The sequence below is a fragment of the Panulirus ornatus genome, chromosome 26, assembly GCF_036320965.1.
Source record: "Panulirus ornatus isolate Po-2019 chromosome 26, ASM3632096v1, whole genome shotgun sequence".
Taxonomy (NCBI): domain Eukaryota; kingdom Metazoa; phylum Arthropoda; class Malacostraca; order Decapoda; family Palinuridae; genus Panulirus; species Panulirus ornatus.
In genome coordinates this window covers 7,812,502-7,835,087 of record NC_092249.1, presented here as the reverse complement: position 1 = coordinate 7,835,087, position 22,586 = coordinate 7,812,502, and the positions used below count along the sequence as shown (strand labels likewise).

The 22,586-nt window shown below is 42.4% G+C and overlaps 1 protein-coding gene across 5 annotated transcripts in view; it reads right to left on the bottom strand.

Annotated features, from left to right (window-relative positions):
• LOC139757444 (uncharacterized) overlaps positions 1-22,586 on the bottom strand; it is a 979,032-nt gene that overhangs the window by 681,775 nt on the left and 274,671 nt on the right. For all 5 annotated transcript variants that reach the window (XM_071677964.1, XM_071677968.1, XM_071677965.1 and 2 more), the window contains exon 13: positions 17,809-17,879. Coding sequence is in view for 1 of the 5 variants with exons in the window: in XM_071677968.1 (XP_071534069.1) it covers positions 17,809-17,879 (71 nt within the window). In the remaining 4 variants the exon portion in view is untranslated. The remainder of the gene's footprint in view (positions 1-17,808; positions 17,880-22,586) is intronic.

Here is a 22,586-nt window from a genome sequence, read left to right as displayed (position 1 = left end):
AAGGGGTAGAGATGGCTCTACGATCGCACCAAAGCGGTAGAGATGGCTCTCTGGTAGAGCCAGCGCGGTAGAGATGGTTCTGCGGTAGAACCAAAGCAGTAGAGATAGCTAAGCTATAGAACCAAACCGTCAGAAATGGCTCTACGGGAGCAAAAGAGCGGTAGAGATAACTCTACGGTAGAACCAGAGGGTAGAGATAGCTCTCCGGTAGAGCCAGAGAGGTAGAGATAGCTCTATGGTAGAGGCAGAGCGGTAAGAGGTGTTACGGTAGAGCCAGAGCGGTAGAGAGATAGCTGTAGCTACAGTAGAGCCGGAAAACAAAAAGGGACTAGACATATACGCAACGAAGCCTCGGGCTCTGAGGTATGTTCCTTCAGGCACTAAGGCCGAGGTTTGAGACGGAGGCTTATTCCAGATCTCCCAAGGATTCCCAGAAAAATTGCCCCAGCTCTCTCCTTGAGCAAAACGTGACCTGATTCAGTAACTTCCCCAACGTACTAGGCTCAAAGACTGGAGGGAAAGCGACAAGAAAAACCCTAAGGAAAAAATATTCCATCTTCCATGTTCCATATTACAGAACATGGATGTTACGTAGTGCTTGCCTAGGATCTATGTGGAGGGAGATGAGCTATCAGAAATGAAAAGATGTCTTTACCCACCAAAATGCCAGTCGAAAACTCTTCGACTCTTTCCTGGGATTCTATGGTGTAAGAACGAGTACCTACCGAGACTTTATAAAGGGAAGGATGCACAAAAGACTAAACTCTTGTTTCTCAATGGGTTCTTCTTGCCTTTCCTGTCGCTCGGGATTGAGAACTGTGATGTATATATCTAAAATGCAAACACAACATTTGGAGACCGTACGTGTGGCTTGGATCGTAATATATGTTTGTGGCTGGTGAGACGATGGTGGCGAGGAGGAGCATTCCAGGACTTTATGTAAGGCTCGTATGCTGTGATTGGAAGGACGGTGGTGGTGGAGAAGGGCTTTCCAGGACTTAATATATGGCCTATAAGTTGTGATTGGAGGGACGGTGGCACTGGGGAATATCTTTCCAGGACTGTGTGTATGGCTGGTGTGTTGTGACTAGAGGGAAGATGGTGGCGAAGAAGAGCTTTCCAGGATTGCATGCACAGCCTATATGTTGTGACTGGAGTGGCAGTGGTACTGGAACTTTCCAGGACTGTATGTACGGCTTGCACAACTCATTTCATAACAACTGCAGAGTCCAGGACGGCAGACTTCAGAGCTGTTTAATCCAACGCTTAAACCTTTCCATCACTCAATCCGAAGCAGTCTCTTCATACCATTTAATCTAAGACAAACACACCCTCGTGCTCCAGTGTGCCGGAAGCCAGCACCTTCGCACTACTTAATCCAGCACATTATCCCCTTATGTTACCTGAACCCGGACTTGCGTTCTTATACTGGTTAATCGAAGGGCCATTCACTCACTCCCTGTACATAATCCAAGGCGGATTTGTTCTGGAACGGCGGGGCGCCGACGCCACCTTCCACCAATCCAGTTCTACGACCTCATACCCTCCAGCGCTGGAGACACGTGAAGGTGGCTGATAATGAGAGACGACAACGTCAAGAGGATTTGGGAAGAGGATTGAATTCGATCCCACGCAACCAAAACGCTTTAGCGTTCATTCGCGCTGACTAGCAACGGGGATACTGGTATTAATCTCTGGCTATTCTCAGAACTAAGAAGAAAGGTGTAGACACAAGTGTGGCATGTGGGTGTCAGGGCGAGTGCTTGTGTTGCAAACATATTCGTATTGGTGTTGACGTGGGTGTACTCATGCGATCAGGCATGTTAGCTTCTGTGTGCAATGGTGCATATATAAATGTAATTGCATAGTGCATGTAAGTGTGGATACATTATATTACTCGTGTGTGTGTGTGTGTGTGTGTGTGTGTGTGTGTGTGTGTGTGTGTGTGTGTGTGTGAGAGAGAGTTACATAGATACACAGACGAAACAGACCCAAGATCCAAGCGAGATGGTCGGGTCCTTAACCCTACTTAGAGAGAGAGAGAGAGAGAGAGAGAGAGAGAGAGAGAGAGAGAGAGAGAGAGAGAGAGAGAGAGACTCAATACTGTCACCCTTTAACGTCTAACTCATAGTTTCGCTCAATTAATTCCTTTTTCCCTTTATTTTTCATGACGTGTCCCCAAGAAATGGTACATCTCGAATACCTTTTATAGAAACACTTCAGTTCGTAACTGCTGGACACTTAAGAAACGAGAGGTGCGAGACATGAGAGATCTGAATTTTCACCTTAAACCTTTCATCACATCAGAGATAAAACCTTGTCAGTTACGAGACCCTGTCAAGACGGGCAGTAAGGAAGCAGTGTAACACGAACGGCTGATGAAGGATCTAATCATCTACGTACACATGTGAGAGAATGAAATCGTGATTAGCAAACCGTGTCTCATTGCTACGTAACTGCCTATTGGTCAGAATGAGGGATATTAGTCTACCAAAAGCGTCAAACAGGTACGAATAAAATCACTGCATAGGTCGTCAACTTTGATTCCGTGCGTGTGTGTGTGTGTGTGTGTGTGTGTATACATACCTATATATGTTTTCATTTTCTTTCATACTTGCCTACAGTTTCCCGTGTTAGCGTGGGAGCGGCGGGAACAAACGATAATAGGCTGCATTTGTAAGTTCGTCATGTAAACTCTTACCTAATCCTCCACTTTCAAGTCTCCACGGATAAAAGTCTGTGAATAAATCCTTCCCATCCGTTTTCTAATCCCGTTCTTCGATTATAACTTTAGGAGAGCTGAACACAAATTTTTGAAAACTAGAAAACTCGGGTAACAAGAAATATATGCATCAGATGGTACAGATATAAGTTGCCTAAGTGGATGAAAAATCAGATTTTGCTGCCGAAAAAGGGAAGGTGGGGGAGAAGGAAGAGCTGGTGTTTGTAAGCATCGCTTACACCGTTAAAGGAAGGTGAGTGCTGGGAGTGGAAGGCAGGAGCTATATGTCATTATGTGGGAGTTCTGTAATATGTGAGCCCTGCAGTGCAGTGGGGTACATAAGAAAAATAAAACATATAATATATATATATATATATATATATATATATATATTGCATTGAAAAATTACATGTTAAATATAATAGTATGAACTCCTACTGAAGTGCGTTTTCACCTTCATACTATCATCATGGACAAGTGCAGTACGCAAGGATGACCACAAAAATGCGATCGCTAAATATTGTCATGAAAATGATCACTCCAGAGACCATGAAAATCCCGTTATTCTATACCCCTCGAAGGGGAGAATGAACATCTAATTTGGATGCTGGCCGACTATCTCGTCCAGGATTCGAATTAGAACACAGACGAGCCCCGTCATAACTCATGTTCAGTAACATTAACTCTGTGTGTGTGTGTGTGTGTGTGTGTGTGTGTGTGTGTGTGTGTGATCGTAGATATCCGAATACAGATGCATATGAAATTTGATGAGTGCAAAATAGAATCGAGTTTCGTTCATCGAATTCTGTTTCATCTTTTTTTCATGAGAAGGAAATGCTATTACTTGACTGACAGACAGACAGACAGTTGAACGAGTATGGGCGCACTGTTTTCTCTCTCTCTTCTCATCCACGTTAAAGGCTCCAGTTATGATCAAAAGTCCACATCAAGGCAGGGACTTATTTGAAATACAGAGAGGATCATGAAAGGGGAAAAGAAGAGACAATGAAAGGTATTTACCAATGTTCGAGGCAGTGAAATAAAAAAAAGCCTGTCTTTTAAAATGTGCCAGGTCATTGATATTGGGAGAGCCATGAGAGGATGAAGACTCCCCAAGCTCTGAGGAGTAGGGAAGAAAACAATTATCATAACAGGTCACCCTTGACTTGCCAACGGTCTCACAGTAATGATGTGACGCAACAGCTTGCCGAGTATCGCGTGGTCTAATTAGTGGTGGAGGGTACACAAACAGCCAGCTCTCGGGAGCAACAACCAAAGCAATACACCAACAGAAGAGCTAAGGTTTTGGGATGTTAAACCACTCAACACTAACCAAGAGCTGGCACGTTAAAGCACTTGAAGACCAAAGAGGTGTTTGCAAAATCTAAGTTAGTACAGATGTTCATCTCTAAATTTTTCTCTGATCATTAACCTCCTTCGAGTTCCAGGATATGGATCAGGCGTACATAAAGCTCTTGGTTCACCCCTTTCGACTACTACAAGGCTTACACATACGTCTCTAACATTCGGTTGATTCAAACAGCTAATGAAAGAATCTCTTTCTGCCATGAGGATGGTATATTATTATTATTTCCATGATGAGGTGGATACTCACTAATGCGCTCGGGTCTTCGTAATTCATATTCCTCAATCGGGTGAGAATCATACACAAGTAGTCCAGGCTGAATCTCATCTAATCGAGAGAAGGTCATTGCTTGACACGTACTCGAAATGGACTCTGCCGAGCATAAGGGCATCCCATTAAAACTTCCAGCAGCCATTATCGTCTCGGATAACTACACATAACCATCAACGTGAACAGTCTCGCTGCCAAGAAACTTTTTTTTTTTTTTTGCTGCCATGAAGCAACGTCTCATATTGCGCGCTGGGGATGATCACTGGAACACGTGAGTGTCTGAGTCTCAAGTGTCCTTCTGGTGATGAGTCCCCGAGGTTTTATTCCAAGCATCAGAATCACGTTGTTAGGACTTGTTTTGGATGCTGCCCCGAAGGCAATGGCAGTATCAAAATGCTAGTACCATCTTCCCGCCAAAGTGAACTTTAAATGGTATTCAAATGACATTCTAGTACCAGCGACATGGAAGCATATACTCATATTATGTCATATCAAATCAACTCCAGTAGAGACGGCAGTAACTCAGGCTTTGAGATAGAGGATCATGTGCTGTTTGTCCTCCTGAATATGCAGGAGGGTGGAAGGTGTGCAGAAAACAGAGTGACTTGGAACAATGTGGTATACCGGGGTCGACGTGCCGTTAGCGGACTGAACCAGGGCATGTCAAACATCTTGGGTAAACCACGGAAAAGTTTGTAGGGCCTGGATGTGGATGGGCCAATCTCAGACACTAATTTCTGCAGTTTCTCACACGAAGCTGTCACCAATGCCGTATCATCGGCGAACAACAACTGACTCACTTCACAGGCCTTCTCATTCCCAATAGACAATATAATCGCCCTTAACCTCCAAAACCCTTGCATTCACCACCCTCACCACCCTATCCATAAACAAATTAAACAACCACGGTGACATCACACAACCCTGCCGCAGACCAACTTTCAGTGAGAACTAATCACTCTCCTCCCTTCCTACTCGTACACATGTCTTACACACCTGATTATAACTTTTCCCTACTTCTAGCAGCTTACCTTCCACACCATATATATCTTTCTCTTGACCCCCTGCCTCTTTCTCTTATACTTCTTCTAAATATTTGTACTCCTTCCTCGTAAGTCCCAAACAAACATCTCTCTTTTCTCTTTCAAGAGCAACTGTACTTCATTATACTACCCACTACCCTTTCTAATCTGCTCATCTCCCACCTTTCGCATGCCATATGCGTCTTTTGCACATACCACCACTGCCTCCCTAAATGCTTCCCATTCCTCACCCACTCTCCTCTGAGATGGCCACGAATCAAATAATCGAATACTTTGCGTTTGATAGAATTAAAATATAGTTGCTTACAGTGAATACCTCCAGATACTGCAAGACCGTTCGACATGCAAATTTTGCAGCAACAATTATATATTCATTTCTTCTACTTCTTCTTATCATTCCATTTCTTTTTTTTTTCTTCTTCTTCTTCTTCTACCTCTTCGTCTTCTAATCTGTCTCCATACGATTAAACTCGTACCCCTGAACCCCCTTTAAGAAGATCCACCCTAGACAATCTTGATACAAATTCCAACATCTCTACCACCTTTATGGAGCTTCAGAAATCTCTGTCCCTTCCTCTCCTGGACAGCAAGACTGTTCCCCTTTAAAATACTGGGATAAACGTCACGTTAACTTACCCTAGATGTTGCTAGAAAACCGCAGTTAATACGGAAGAGCCTAGCTAGCATCGTCTCAGAGTCCTACTCCTCTCCCGTGCGACGTGTATGGGAGCTGGGAAAAGAATTGCCAGACTTCAACGCTAGATCTTATGAGGATTTAGCATAGAAATCTTAGGAGGAAAAGAAGGAGCAGATATGTGGTTATGAACTTGGAAGAGGTTTTGGAGGAGTTGATAGAGCAGGGGTCGCTTTGGGAGGGTATATACATATCATTAATGGATTAGCCTTGATTAGGGCCTCAGCTGCCCGTGCCGTCTCAGCTAACATAAAAAAAAAAAAAAATACATCATACAGTAATGTATTTCGGCATCCCTTTAAACCCCCCAAAATCCTATGATATTCCTAAATATTATATCCTTCTTCTGAATTAAAGAAAGTATTCACTAGTATACCATTAGTCTTAAACTAATATATCCTCGTAAGGTAAAGTGTTGCCAACCCTCCTAAACTCATATAGACTCATTTACTGCCGTATCCATGATGTTACCGCTTTAAAACTTCTGCAATGCAACATAATTCCAAATAGGAATGTATTCGTTCACGACTACAGCTCCTTCCTACAGTAATGTATTCTTACACGCCAACAGAGAGTCCAAATTTGATGTATTCTCATGCAGTAGTGTATTCTTGCAAAATATAGTATCCTCTTAGAACATACGTCTCCATCTTCTGTATTCTCAGAAGCTTATATAAGCATTGAAGCACCTTCGTATAAACAAATGCATTCTCTAAAATGCATTCTCAGAAGCTTACACGAGCACTGAAGCACCATCGTATAAACCAATGTATTCACTAAAATGTATTCTCAGAAGCTCATACGAGCACTGAAGCACCCTAGTATAAATCAATGTTTTCCTCTAAAATATATTCTTCGTCTCTTACCCAAGCTGAGCACTGACCAGAGCCGGCAGTCTGGCGAGGGAGGGCTCCACCTACCACACCACTGATTAAGCCCTTACCTCACTGTGGCTAGTTTCTTGCAGCAAAATGGACTCAAAACTGCGGAAGCCATGTTAAAAATTTGCATCTTATTGCCCATCCTGTGGGGGTGAGGAGGGGGGGGGGGAGGGAACTTTGCTCGTAAAACCTCAAACTTCTGAGAGTAAATTATGACCAGAGTTATGCTATGTCTGTGGGCCACCGTCCGAGCTGAGCTGGTGTAAATATTAACCATCGTCTTAATCTGCAGATAGCCAGCTGTTGGCCTCAAGGGGGATCAGGGGTCATTTTTTTCTCCTCCTCCTCCTCCTCCGCTCCTGGATGACAGGCCTGACCCGGTGACCTTAGCTTTCAAGGTTTAATTAATCAGGATCATAACACATTCTCTCCTGACATGCTCTAAGCTGATTGGATGATAATCATCGGCGATTATCTAGATACAAGGAATGAGTCACCTGCTGTTAAGGTTGATTCACGTGAAAGAATAAGAAATCATGATTAGCGAATCATTTTCTGTGTGTGTGTGTGTGTGTGTGTGTGTGTTGTGGGCGGGTGTGGGACGGTGGAAGTATGAAATCCTGTATTGTTACAAATTACATGGGATACAGTGAGGGGGATATACTGGGCCTACAGGATCTGGGCCTCATCATCGACGTGCATGATTCACATACGAGTTACTTTGGACCACGAGTTTGTCAAAGGGCAAGGCTACAGCTGATGCGCCCACCGTAGGAAAACGTAAGAGTTACGAAGGACGAGTCGTGCGCGTTGCCAGTCGTTACGTGTTACACGTGTGCAATAAGGAGGTTGTACCACAAGGGTGAGGAAGAGAGAAAAGACAGCAGCTTAGACCACACGAGTGAAATTGGACAGCCACTGTATTGCTGGCTCAACTGAACAGCCGCCACTATCCCTCCCCACACACAGGCGGGGGCAGTACCGGTCGTTTACCTCCCTGGTCGGTGGCTGCCTCCCACCTACTGCCCACCAGAGAGAGAGAGAGAGAGAGAGAGAGAGAGAGAGAGAGAGAGAGAGAGAGAGAGAGAGAGAGAGAGTTCTTAGGTGCTGCTACAATGAAGAAATTCACTGCTCCATTGCCCCACACTTACTCTACTTACACACACACACACACACACACACATACACAAAACATCACTGCAGTCTATGACCCACTGTGGCGCAGCCCAGTGGCCATGGCCAGCTTCCTGAGCGCTGCCTGGGGCCCTTTATATATCCAGTGGTATTATCAGACCCCATCTGCATCAAGTTATACCAAACGATAAAAGTACATTCTCATTGAGGATCTTTTAATGTCAAAATAGTCCCTGCTACTGATTGTAGCGCAGCCTAGAAGGTCCGAAAATCTGTTCCTGGAATTCGATATCTAATTAAAAAGAAAAATAATCCATAAGTCTGCTTCAGATCTGGTTTCTAACTTACCAGTCTAAGTATGGAATTATTAGTCATGTTTACATCATACTATACTGTGATACATACCAAGACATCAGAACGCCTTACACACTTATCATTCTACTACGCACATTTTGACGTAAATCAACTTAAAAAACAAAGGCTGATTGCTTCTACAAGCTATACAAGCTATACTGATTATCATCACCAAGAAGAGAAACGCCTCATCTCCCACCCATCATCTCCCACACACCATCTACAACACAGGGACAAGAAAATGGTATACCATGTTGAGTGATGAACTACTTAATGTACAGGAACTCTCGGCCTGGTAATAAAGAGGTACTTATCAGTGGTTCCTTAAGGGAAACACACAAAAAGCTGTCACATAAAATTGGATATTTTGTCCTTATTTGAAAACTCCAACCAAGGACAAGTCTTCATCGAGACTGCGTCTTCGATATCGAATAAGATAAAAAAAAAAGCATGAATGAACAGAGGATAAATGAAAAGAAATGAAAAGAACAATCTAATGGTGAAAGATGAAATGGAAAACCTGCCTTACAAACAAGGTTCAGGTCGTAGATATCAAGAAACCACAAAAACAAATGATTGCCAAAGTTTAGCAGAGTGAGGATAAAAACAAAAATCACAACGCTGAAGTCAGTGGATAGTGCACGCAATAAGGTCATTTATCCCAGCTATGCATCATATCTCGCAGCAAAGGATTCTATGAACAGATTACATTGTAAAACTTCATTAGGGCCTCATAAATGTATTTACTTTTCATTTTTCTCTGGTAAATGCACGTGTGGAAATATGTTAGTGTTGACATGACAAGAAAATAAGCAATCTGCATTTGGATTCTCCTATCCTCATGATCAAAGATAATCATCACCGTTTCTAATGTAACATTTTACGATTTCTTTCGGGAAATTTTAGTCATAAATACTTTTACATTTTCTCTTTTTCTCTTAGTGATTGGGAAACTATGTCAACCTTAAAACTTTCGGCTTTCGCGGACTTACAGTTGTATTTCTTGATGTTGGAAGACAGATATAAGGAAGGGGAAGCTTTACTATTGTCAGTAAACAAGTACTGACTGAAGATGGAACGACCCCCACCTTATCAGATGTAAGACTGTCTAGCTTCAGATTTATATCGCAAGTTTAATATAAGGTTTTATAAAGTAATTTGCCTATCAATATCCAAGTGTTCCGCGAAGAACTTTTTCTCTGTCAATCCCTTCAGGTACTTACCCTGGATGATTGCCACGTTATGAATCACACATCCCTGTAAGAGTAATGGAATGCTGCGACCCCAGTTAAATGCTCTGAAGCTCTTAACTGAAGCTTTGATATGAGAAGTGTCTGATGACCACAGTGAATAAAACATATGGGTTTACATTTTTAGACGGGCGGAAAGTTTGCTGGAAGGACAGAAGCTTGAGGAAAATCATTTCACGTTACTGATCTCAGGTTTCGCTTTCTTTGAAGTTTTTCAGATAGAAATATTGGCCTCAGTCACGGACAAAAGTCTACATCAAGGCCGGGCCTTAACTGAAGTAGAGAGAGAATTATGAAATTGGAAATGCTGTCATTGATGCATATCGATGACCCTTTCATCGAAAATCCCTTCTCTCTCTCTCTCTCTCTCTCTCTCTCTCTCTCTCTCTCTCTCTCTCTCTCTCTCTCTCTCTCTCTCTCTCTCTCATATATATATATATATATATATATATATATATATATATATATATATATATATATATCTCACTCTATCTATCTATCTATCTTTGTATATATGTAAATGTCTCGGTGAACGTCAGCAGCATATTTCTGATATATCGAAATTGCATCAGACTCTACTGGTCGTGTACATAAACTGAGCAAATAAATGTCTCATTTCTTCTTCTCGTGTTTGCCTTTGTCTCTTAAAGCAGTATGGTAGACGAGCCAACAATTTCCACTAACCACTCATGTTGGTCGAGCCAACAATTTCCCTTAGAGTTATATATATACATATAATTTGATGGCTATCGTTTTACAACTTGCCTTCAGCCACCATACCTTCCTTCACATTTAGTCACTCCATGTATTTTCTGAGCAATTTCCTTCACTTCCCGTTTTGTACATACGAGAAAGACGGATTCCTCGTAACGTCAGAGAATAAACTTCAAAAATAAAGAGGATAGAAACATATTTGATTAACCTACAAAGATTATTAAACGCTGATGTAATAGATCCCCCTGGGGAAAAAAGAACGACATATTTTGAAGAGCAATGGCTGTAACGAGTAATCTACCGAAGTGGTCTTCCAGTTCAACCTTCTGGAAGCCCAGGAGGGGCAGTGCTTGGTGCTAGCGACGTTATCCCCAGGAGCCCCACAACTCTCCCCTCCTAGTAGGAGGTCGTGGTGCCATGGGGAAGCGGTGGAGAAGAGAAGAGGAGGCATCAACTGTGAATAGGATCCTCACACAACTACTTTGCCCTGGCAACGCAGAGCAGTAGACAAGAGGAGGCATCTACTGTATGTAGGATCCTCACAACTACTTTGCCCTGGGAACGCACAGCAGTAGACAGGGGGAGGCATCTACTGTATGTAGGATCCTCATAACTCCTTTGCCCTGGGAACGCAGAGCAGAAGACAAGAGGAGGCATCTACTGTATGTATGATCCTCTTAACTCCTTTACCCTGGGAACGCAGAGCAGTAGACAAGAGGAGGCATCTACTGTATGTACGATCCTCACAACTCCTTTGCCCTAGGAACGCAGAGCAGTAGACAAGAAGAGGCATCTGCTGTAAGTAGAATCCAGAAGACTTTGAGTGTGTCTGCTATTTCAGCTTCGTGGAAAGAAACAATTCCGGTACAGAAAAAAGTTTGTCGTTTTCTTTTTATTCCTTTTGAACTGGAATTTCCGGGTTAGGAATTCTCGATACACTTTTCCAGGGAACAGAATCTCATTAGTGTTGTGTGGTATATAATCTTCGTCTCAGAAAATTCCGTCTTTTTTTTTAATCATGCATATAAATCTCCGTAAATGTTTTCCATTGTGTGGTATTCTCTCGAAACTGTATCACAGTTTCTTAAGAGAACCAGGATTATATCGTTATGCAACACTATGATGTCGCTGTGTAAGAGAATTACTGCTCTACGAGACTTAACTAAATATTTAATACCATCTGTAACCTTGCTTTAGTCGGGTAAGCGGATGGTGAGCCTGTAGCTTCGTGAGAGGAGAGGCTGTGTGATCACCACTTGAAGAATGGCAGCAAAAGACTTCTAGTGGAACTCCTTCGAGAAGGAAGCCATCATTTTCCCAGAAGATGGTTGTAGCGCAGTCTCAAGGCTGCCGGTGCCATAAAACAGGGGTTTCAAGGGTTGTATAAAGTAATGATGAGAGAAGTGCAGTACAGGACGAGAGTTCTACACTCGTGGGGTTCCTTCCCTCACCACTCCTCAAGAGTGTCCAGGGAAACACGACGCGTTGACCTTCCACTTCGAATCAGACAATGTACCTTTCCTCCAACACGACTGTTAACAACAAGAATAAATCGACAGTTATGGTGGTTGAAATCAGTACCACAGATTCGGTTAAAACCTGACGAATATTTGTCCTTGAAGTCCACGTTTAACAATATTTGCGCCTCCTTAGTAACGCTGACAGCTTGAAATATCTGTGTGCCAACATGGAACACCCAGTAATCATGTGTTCCATCGAAAACCCAGTAACTATGCTGCACTGCAGGAGACACAGATGTTCCAAGGAACACCAAGTAACTATGCTGCACTGCAGGAGACACACATGTTCCAAGGAACACCAAGTAACTATGCTGCACTGCAGGAGACACACATGTTCCAAGGAACACCAAGTAACTATGCTGCACTGCAGGAGACACAGATGTTCCAAGGAACACCAAGTAACTATGCTGCACTGCAGGAGACACACATGTTCCAAGGAACACCAAGTAACTATGCTGCACTGCAGGAGACACAGATGTTCCAAGGAACACCAAATAACTATGCTGCACTGCAGGAGACACAGAGGTTCCAAGGAACACCAAATACTATGCTGCACTGCAGGAGACACAGATGTTCTGTGATACACCCAGAAACTATGCTGCTCGGTAAACAACACAACAGCTCCACGAAACACTCCTCTACTTACCACCACCATATTTATCTTTGAATATTCCCCTCGAGTATTACATCTTCCTCCTCTCGTCTACCTCTGGTCTACCCGTTCATCCACTCACTATCTTCTTACAGCAATGAATCTTTTTCTTCAAAATGGAGCAGAGTCGACACCACTATTCTTGTTGACACAGTTAGGAGAAATGCTTTAATTTCTTCGACTGGTCCTCTCTTCTCCACCTTTCTCCACTTAATCATCTCATTTACTCTCCTTTCCCTCTCTCACGTCTGCTGTAATTAAGTTCAACTCTCTGGGTAGCCAAGTTTCTTTTCATTTTCCTTGTGTTCATTCCTCGTCTGTTTTCTTTTGAGACTCGTGTTTAAGTATCATGTTTGCATTGCTCAAATTATCATGTTCTTATTTTTTCCACCATCATTTACCTTCGTCAAATATGTATATGCGATCCTTTCTCTGTCTCTCTGAATGTACATATGTTACTCGGTCTGTCTGTGTATCTCTCTGCTTCTCTGTCTGTCTGTATATCTCTCTATCTGTTTCTCTGTCTGTATATCTCTCTGTTTCTCTGTCTGTCTGTATATCTCTATCTGTTTCTTTGTCTGTCTGCATATCTCTTATTTCTCTGTCTGTCTGTATACCTCTCTATCTGTTTCTCTGTCTGTCTGTATATCTCTAGCTGTTTCTGTCTGTCTCTATAACTCTCTATGTCTCTAGTCATCACTAACAATATCCATAGCTAAACTAAAACCTTCTAGCACACCAGCATGAAATTTCTGTCCCCCTGTAATCATCTGTCTGTATCCTTGACTACTGTGAACGTAAGCTGTAGGTGAGGGTGGATTGTGAGGCGGAAAAGTGAGGTACAAGGTCAGAGGAGTGAGGTATAAGGTCAGAGGAGTGAGGTTCAGGAGAGAGAGAGAGAGAGAGAGAGAGAGAGAGAGAGAGAGAGAGAGAGAGAGAGAGAGAGAGAGAGAGAGAGAGAGAGAGAGAGAAAGAGAAAGAGAGAGAGAGAGAGAGAGAGAGATTCGGGTTAAAACATCTTCAGGTGTGCAGAGGTTCGGCAACATGACCCACTGCAAGTGTATGTTTGGGTCTGGTCAGCATGTCTGACCCAGGGTTGACGTCTCATCCTCAACGAGTGATATATTTGTGTGGCACAAACTCCATCTCCTTCCCAACGATTAACATGGCCAGCGATCATCGCTAATAATGTCAGTAATGAAACGTAATATTCTAATCAATCCTATTCACATGATAAGTTATGTATTTACTCGTATTTAATCATACTGCAGGAGGATCTATCTATACATCACTGGTGCAGATGCTCACAATTTTCAGTCGATCCTTCCCAAAATCTCCTTTAATACGAAACCTCTCAAGCTTTATTGTTGTTATTCACCTTCTTGAAATACGGTTTCTTCTGGCTTCACACGTTCCCTGTATGAGGGTACACACGCTGCCACAATCCTTTATGTTATCCGTGCCTTCGTGTGGGAAACCGTGCCTGCTATGGCAGTTCTATGTCATCAATACGTCTCGCCCAGTGGCCCTAGCTCTGTACACCCCTTCCCCATGAGTTCGGGGCTTCGAACAGAAGACGCGCATGCGGAAGACGATACCCGTCAACTAACATCTTATTCAACTTATAAAGAAAATGAACCAAAAAAAAATGTCCAAATGAATACCGTCAATGATGCGTACACACACACACACACACACACACACACACACACACACACACACACACACACACACACATGGAATACGTCATCATACTAATGTCATCAAACATCAAGGGTCATAAAGGGAGACTAAAGGGCCAGTGTTGATGTCAGTGGCGGTGGCGAGACACTTATGAACGACTTGGAGAGGGAGACCCACTGTCAGAGCAAGTGTAAGACTAGTGGTAGGACAGAGGAAACAACCCGCGAACAATTTTGAATGATCGTTCTCTGAGACATTGTCTAGCCATGACGAACAACGGGACTTAACTACCGTGAATCACCCAACAAGGTGTGTTGACCACCAATAACAACGAACACTTGACGATCAATCCCAAGCACCAAACATCATGATATGTGATAATCACCTGTTAATTACTTAGTGTAGCACCCCCTATGTTATGGACTCCCGTGGTGTAGTGGTTAGCGTTCCTGACCGTGACGCGTTCACCGGCCGCCCAGGGTCGAGCGCATAGGTTCGACTCCTGGTTACGGCAGTCGGTCCACAGTCAACCCTGCTTTTCATCCACGACTCGGGGTTGGTCGATAAAATGAGTACCTGGCGTTAACATGATGGTCTTGATTAGGGCCAAAGCTGTCCGTAGCATCTGAGCTACCATTAATGAAACGTACATTATGCTAACTCGTTAATCATCAGGTATAAAACGCCCACGTACAGTATGTTAACTCGTTAATCATCAGGTATAAAATACTCACGTACAGTACGTTAACTGGGTTAATCATCAAGTATAAAACGCCCACGTACAGTACGTTAACTCGTTAATCATCAGATATAAAACGCCCACGTACAGTACGTTAACTCGTTAATCATCAGATATAAAACGCCCACGTACAGTACGTTAACTCGTTAATCATCAGATATAAAACGCCCACGTACAGTACGTTAACTCGTTTATCATCAGATATAAAACGCCCACGTACAGTACGTTAACTCGTTAATCTGGTATAAAACCCACGTACAGTACGTTAACTCGTTAATCATCAGGTATAAAACGCCCACGCACAGTATGTTAACTCGTTAATCACCAGGTAAAAAAAAGCCTAATATACGTACAACCACCGCAGCAAATAACCCCTACGGACCCGAACAGCCAATATCCCGCAAATGTAAGATCATTCCAGACATAAAACTTTTGCTCATATGAGAATAGGACACACGTGATGGATTCACGGGCCGTCAGGGTTCGATCCCGCACAGGTTCGAGTCATAGGTGCGGTAGTCTGTCCGGAGTTAACCCATCTGTTCATCCTTTCTCAGGGGCTGGTCGACAGCTCGAGTACCTGACTCAGGCTATGGCATATGCACGTAAACAAAACAACACGGGCTTGATCAGGGCGTGTAGGTACGCCGTGCCCTCTCAAGCTAACACGGATATAAAAAAGAACATTTATATTCTATCTGGTAAATATCAAACTGATATCAAAACGATCCTGATGTTCTACTGCTGTGGAGCGATACCCAACACGTTTTACAGGCACGAAGGATTTCCATTATAGGTATATGGAACGGAGGATAAGAGCAAGGTGAAGCACGACCACATCCCATGGAATGAGGCGAGGAGAAGAGATGTGGCCTCATGTGTTGCGTGAGGAAGAACATGGAATAAGATGAGGGCAAGATAGATATGAGTATGTATCTTTACGGGCGATGGAGCGAAGCAAGAGAGAGAGAGTAAAGGGTTATATGTGAGGGATTTCTAGATTGGCAACCAGGTGGTTGAGGGCGGGAAGACGTTAGTATGACCAGGGAGATGCACAGGGTTGGCAAGTATGACATACTGGTACCTAGTCTGCCGGGAATGGGTTGACAAGTATGACACACTTGTATAGTGTTTGGTATAGAGGGTTGGTAAGTATGAAACACAGGCATCTGGCCTGGCTGGAGACGGTCAGCAAGTATGGCACACTGGCACCTGGCGTGGTTGTAAAGCGATGGCTAGTATGACACACTAGCATCTGGTCTGCTCTCAAGTATGACATTATAACATCTGGCTTATCACTGGGGCTGGCAAGTATGACACACTAGCATCTGGCCAGTCACTGGGGGGTTCGCAAGTGTGACACACATACATCTTACCCAGCAGAAGAAGGTCAGCAAGTGTGACATAGTAACATCTGGCAGATGAGGGTTAGCAAGTGTGACACACTGACATTTGACCCGACAAAAGAAAGGTGAGAAGTATGACACAGTGGAATCTAGCCTGCCAGGAATGAGGTGGCAAGTATGCCACACACACACCCATTCAGCCTGCCAGATGACACACTGAAATCTGTCCTGACAGGAGAGGGTTGACGAGTATGACACAAGGGTATCTGGCCTGGCACTTAGGGTCGGCAAGAACAGCACACTCTCGTATCTGATCAGACAAGTATGACACACTGGTACCTGGCTTGGCACTTGGCGTCAGCAAGTGTGACAAACATGCACCTGTGATAAACAAGAATGCTAGTATGTCTCTTTAAAAAACATGACAGCAAATAAGGGCAAGAGATGAACGGTCTCTTATTTCAAACGATTAATCATGTTTATTACATAACATGATTACGTAATTTAGCAACGCATGTCATTAACTACGGAGGGTATTAATGTCATGGGTGTAACTGTCTTGAGTTACGTTTGATAATGATGAAAAGTAATTACTGAACGCTAAGACTAATTCGACATCCCAAACGGGATGTGAATTTTTGCATAAGTTACAATCGGTCTCGCGTGATGATTAAACGTCGTATGTAAAGTGTAAGAGTAAGATGCACTTTTATAAGTGTGGAGGTTCATCTCTCATAGCAACGTCCTTTGGCGTACGATATATGCATAAGTAAGTTCACAGGGTGTACACAACAGACCCACGACCATGGGTTGGGCGATGACGGTAGACTGGGAGGCCGTAGATGGATACATGACCAGATAATAGTTGATGGAGAGGTGGTGAAGAGAGGGTGTTTTCTGTTTCTTTCGGGCGATATCAGGTATCACGCTATCGGATATATATATATATATATATATATATATATATATATATATATATATATATATATATATATATATATATATTGAAGCAACAGAAATGGGAGTGGGGGGCTGGAAATCCTCCCCACCCATCTTTAATTTTCCAAAAGGAAGAACTGAGAAGGGGACTAAAGGAAGATATTCCCTCTAAGGCTCAGTCCTTTGTTTTTAACGTTACCTCGCTGATGCGGGAAATGGCGAAAATGTCCCACATCAAAGGCGAGAATTAGCTATTGAACAATTAAATTAGTTAATATACTGGAATATACTATGATCAAACATATAGTTCCCATATTAAAAATAGGCAATACAATAATTTCTACTTCGAATGGCGATGAACAAATGAGATACCTTAAAGTGCAATAGGTTTTGAAGAACGATACAACTTAATAGAATATGAAATATGCAACTACACTTGAATATGAAATATATATCTAAAGTGAAATATGAAACATACAACTACACACATTCCATACTTACAGTAGAAGAGATGTTTGATCGTGGAAGCATTCTAACGGGAGTTAGGGGACGAAGTTGCACCATCTTACGAACTGGAAGAGGCAATGAACAATTGAATTTCTTCATAAAACTTGAATAGGAAAATTGCACACAGCACAAAAAAAAACAATCTTTCAATCAGTGAACGACAGGTCTCAGAATAATCACCTGTTAACTTTAAGAGGTTCATATGCTCTCACGAGTTATTGTCCTTATATCATACCACGTCACTTTGAAAGTGTGAAGATAGTTTCTGTGCTGTGTGTACAGCAATAACAGCTTGAAATTCTGACCAAATCACAAACTGGGCGAATACTGTAGCCAATCATAAAGCTCACAGAGAGTGATGTTTTCACTGGGTCTTAGTGACTATCTGGATATATATAATATATATATATATATATATATATATATATATATATATATATATATATATATATATATATATATATACATATATATATATATATATATATATACGTTCTTAATCATATTTATGAACATCACTGGTTCTGCTATCATTACGAAGAAGGTAGGACAATACAACTTCCTAGCGAGTCATTCACAGCCACCTTATTGATTCCCTCCTACACTCGAGTTACCTTCTCGCCTCTCCTCAACGCATCCCATTGTTGTGAGCTGCCAGTCCACGTAATTATCAATCCAGTCCCCCAAGCCTCGCCCTGCACCAGACAGCTTGCCAGGCTGTTGCTGTTGCGTCAATTAGCGTCCCCAACCAGACAAGATGAGGCCAGAGGTCCGCTCCCCCTTTTTCTTTTTTTTTTCGCCTCCACTGTGAATTCCTTCAACTCAAGTTTCAAAAATACTTTAAAAGCGCCAGGAAAAAAAAAAAGAAAACAAAAGCACAAAACACACGAAAGCAATGGCTTCATTCGTTCCAATTCACTCTCTAGTTGTCATATATTATACATAGAAACACAGTTCCCTATCTACAAGGAGGCTCCAGAGACCTTTCCGTGGTCTCCCTTGACCAATTCATATGCCCTGGTTCAGTTTATTGACAGTACATCGCCCCCTGTAAACCACATTGTTCCCATTTACTCTATCCTGTGCACGTCTCTCACCTTCCTGCATGTTTGGGTCCTGGTAACTAAAAGCCTCTTTCACTCCATCTTTCCATTTCCTTCTCAGTCTCCCCCCAACCCCCTTCCCATGTTCCTTCCACTTCTGACACTTATCATCTGCATCAGCCCCTCTTCACTCATCCTCTCCATATGTAAAAACCATTGCAGCACATACATCTTAATATCAGAGACATCTTACTATAGCTATCATTCCATACGCTATCAACTCTCTTCACACCGCATCTTCTCCTCAAGCACTTCGTTTCCAACGCAAGAATCATCTCCCGTTCTTTTGAATTTATAGCCCACGCCTCGTATCCACATAGCACCGTTCGGAGTGATTACCCATCAAACAAAATTAGCTTTGCCAACACATACACTGACCCCTGCTTGCACACACTTTTCAATGCATCTTTGTCACTTCACCCACCAAGTAACTCCCTTCAACTTCCATAGTTACATCTGCTTTCAAGTTCACACTCAGGTAATCAAAACACTCCACTTGCTCCAGATTCTCTTCACTCAAACTGACACGTGTGGCAACGTGTCTTCCAATCCTACTAAACCTCACAGCCTCATCAACTCACATGTTTCTCTGTCACATAGGCTCCTAAACTCACACACCAGCTTCCGGAGTTTCCCATTTTCAGTTTGTCACCAAAGCTGTGTCATCTGCAAACATCAACTGATTCATCTCCCAGGTCTACCAACCAAACGATCATGAGCGTAAGAGAGTGAATGTCACAGGACAGACTTTTATGAGTGAGTGTGTGATCGTGTTAGAATAGACTGTTATGAGTTCATGATTATGAGAAAGTATATTAGTAGTAGTGTGTGAGAATGAGTGCCACAGAGTAGACTTTTATGAGTGCATGAGGGTGAGCATCAGAACAGACACTATTATGAGTGTATCAGTCGCAATACTGAGTATGTACGAGTGAGTGTCACATGACAGAAAGTTATGAATATGTGTGTGTGTGTGTGTGTGTGTGTGTGTGTGTGTGTGTGTGTGTGTGTGTGTGTGTGTGTGTGTGTGTGTGTGTGTGTGTGCATCTAACGATAAACTTTTGAGTGTGTGAGAGTGGCTGTCAGTGTATCCTGTGATGAATGCGAGAGTGTAAGTTACAAAGGGGCAGACTACAACAAGCGTGTAAGAGTGACTGTCACATGTGAGACTGTCATACCAGACTGTCACACCCAATTTTCTAACCAGCTTTCGCTTGGTCCAGACACGTTATCAGGAAGCCACATTGTAATGCTGGACCGTTGAAGACTAATTAAGAATGATAACTACGATCACAAAGTACTTCGTAAGTTACGTTAATAATAAACTATGTTAACAAAGGAGAACTCTTACTATGTTCTCTGTTGTATATCAGAAGTGATCCATATCATAGCATTTTTAGCTAATGAGCTAAGACTAAGTAACATTGCAGTCATCAAAATACGACGATTCCGTATTTCTGACTCCTCTATGATGAGCTTGATAGTGTAAGACTATAATTTTGATCACACTCTTGATTACGGTGCTTGCTTATTCAGAAAATGATACTTTCTCAAAGAGCCAATTATTGGATAACCATCTTGAGCATGTATAATTGCTCCATTTCTTATCATCATACTATCCAGGAGCTCCTTTCATGGGGCAGTTTACACAACGCATACATCCACCTAAGAGCCGAATAAACTAGAGCCATCGTGTTTACTGGCGCGCCCGAGCTGGTTAATGGCAACCCGAGAAAGTACTCTCGCTGGCAAGGGCCCCTGACAAGCCTAGGCTATCTGAAAGACACACACGCGCCTCGAGAGTGCATCACACGCAGGTGCAGGGGAGTGATGAACTTTTATAATGAGAAGGCTATCGACAGAACTCGACTCCTCTTCGTCCACTGGTGACGATAGAAAGTCACAGGAAGGTGATGTCCGCTTATTTTGTAGCCCTATGCGGGCAGAGGGCAGAGTCTGGTAACTCCATTGTTTTGGTCTGGGAAATAACCGTTTTCTGTCGCATTTACCTTTAACGTCAAATCCCTTCTCAGAATCACTAATCAAGGATCAATATATGACGAGATCTCTCGAGGAGTCTCCTGTCCACTAAATCATCAAGGACTGGAATCTAATCTAAACATCGACTTATCTGTAAGAGTGTGAGATTTTAAGATCATATTTCATCTAAAGACATGTTAGAGAAACATATTTCTCTCCATCACTGGACATGGATTGAAGGCATCTGCAAATGACCTCAGAAGTTGTATGTACACACGATAGAAACAGTAGCTACCTGGATGGGTCCGATGAATTTCGAGATGATGAATACGATTCGTGTTGCTTCGATAGGGTTGGTAAGCGTGAATGCAAGACAAACTTCCTAATGACTACGGCAACCCCACCTTATAGTTATCTCCCTCAAAGTATGAAATCAATATAACATACTTAAGACAAATAATAGGAAATGTCGCTATCAATCAATATATTACAATATCCTGGAAGCAGGACTACCTAATATGAGGCCAGACCAATAAACATTTCTCAAAATTCCTCGTCTGCTGTATCAGAGCGTTTCACACAAAAAGTGGTAAGATACTTTTTTTACCGCGTGTACCTAATCCACCTCATGATTATTTAGGAATAGCCTCTATAATCATAGACTTTTAAAGTAATTTATATCTTTCAGATGATCAATTATCAGCTCATAATTTATAGATATCCAATAACCCAGCTAGATTTCAACATCTGCAATGTACTTTGGTTCTCATAAAGTAAGTTTTAACAAAAAAGCATCTGCCTCGTTTACTTATATACCAAAGTCTGTCCCAAAGACAGATGAAGATTGTACGTAATGATATGAAAGAATTATTGAAACATTTACGTGACAGAGATCTTACTCAAGACCATATTACTAACTATATGACAGATACTACGGTAACTATCACTCGAATTCCTCTATCACATTCAGGATCATATATACATTAAAAAAAATGGGACGGACGAGCCAAAATGTATCTATTTGGTATAGATATATTGAAAAGTATACAGATATATTGCAGAGTATCTACTTGGTATAGATATACTGAAGAGTATTTATACAGATATTTTGCAGAGTATCTATTTGGTATAGATATATTGAAGAGTATTTATAAAGATATTTAGCAGAGTATCTATTTGGTATAAATATTTAAGAGTATCTATGTGGTATTTCTATTCAGAAATGGATGAATGATGTAAGGGGAATATGCGTCGAATGGGTGGTGGACCCTATGCATAATTACTGGGGAGAGACGCGCCACGGTTGTGATCTGCCGGGTATCAGAGGCTTAGGCCTGGAGATCAATAATCAGCTTACATATCGATTAGGTGATTTAGGGAGACACACTGAATCTGCATTCATACTCTCTCTCTCTCTCTCTCTCTCTCTCTCTCTCTCTCTCTCTCTCTCTCTCTCTCTCTCTCTCTCTCTCTCATTCTGTCTCTATCTATCTATCTATCTATCTATCTATCTATCTATCTACCCACCGCCTCCCTCCTCCTGGTAGTAGTAGGTGGTAGGCAGCCGCCGACCAGAGAGGAAATTGCTGATCCTATCCCCACTTGGGTGAAGGGAGGATAGATGACGGCTACGCAGTGAGCATGTGGCTGTCAGGTTTCACTCCTTGGGTCAAGGTGACTTTTCTTTTT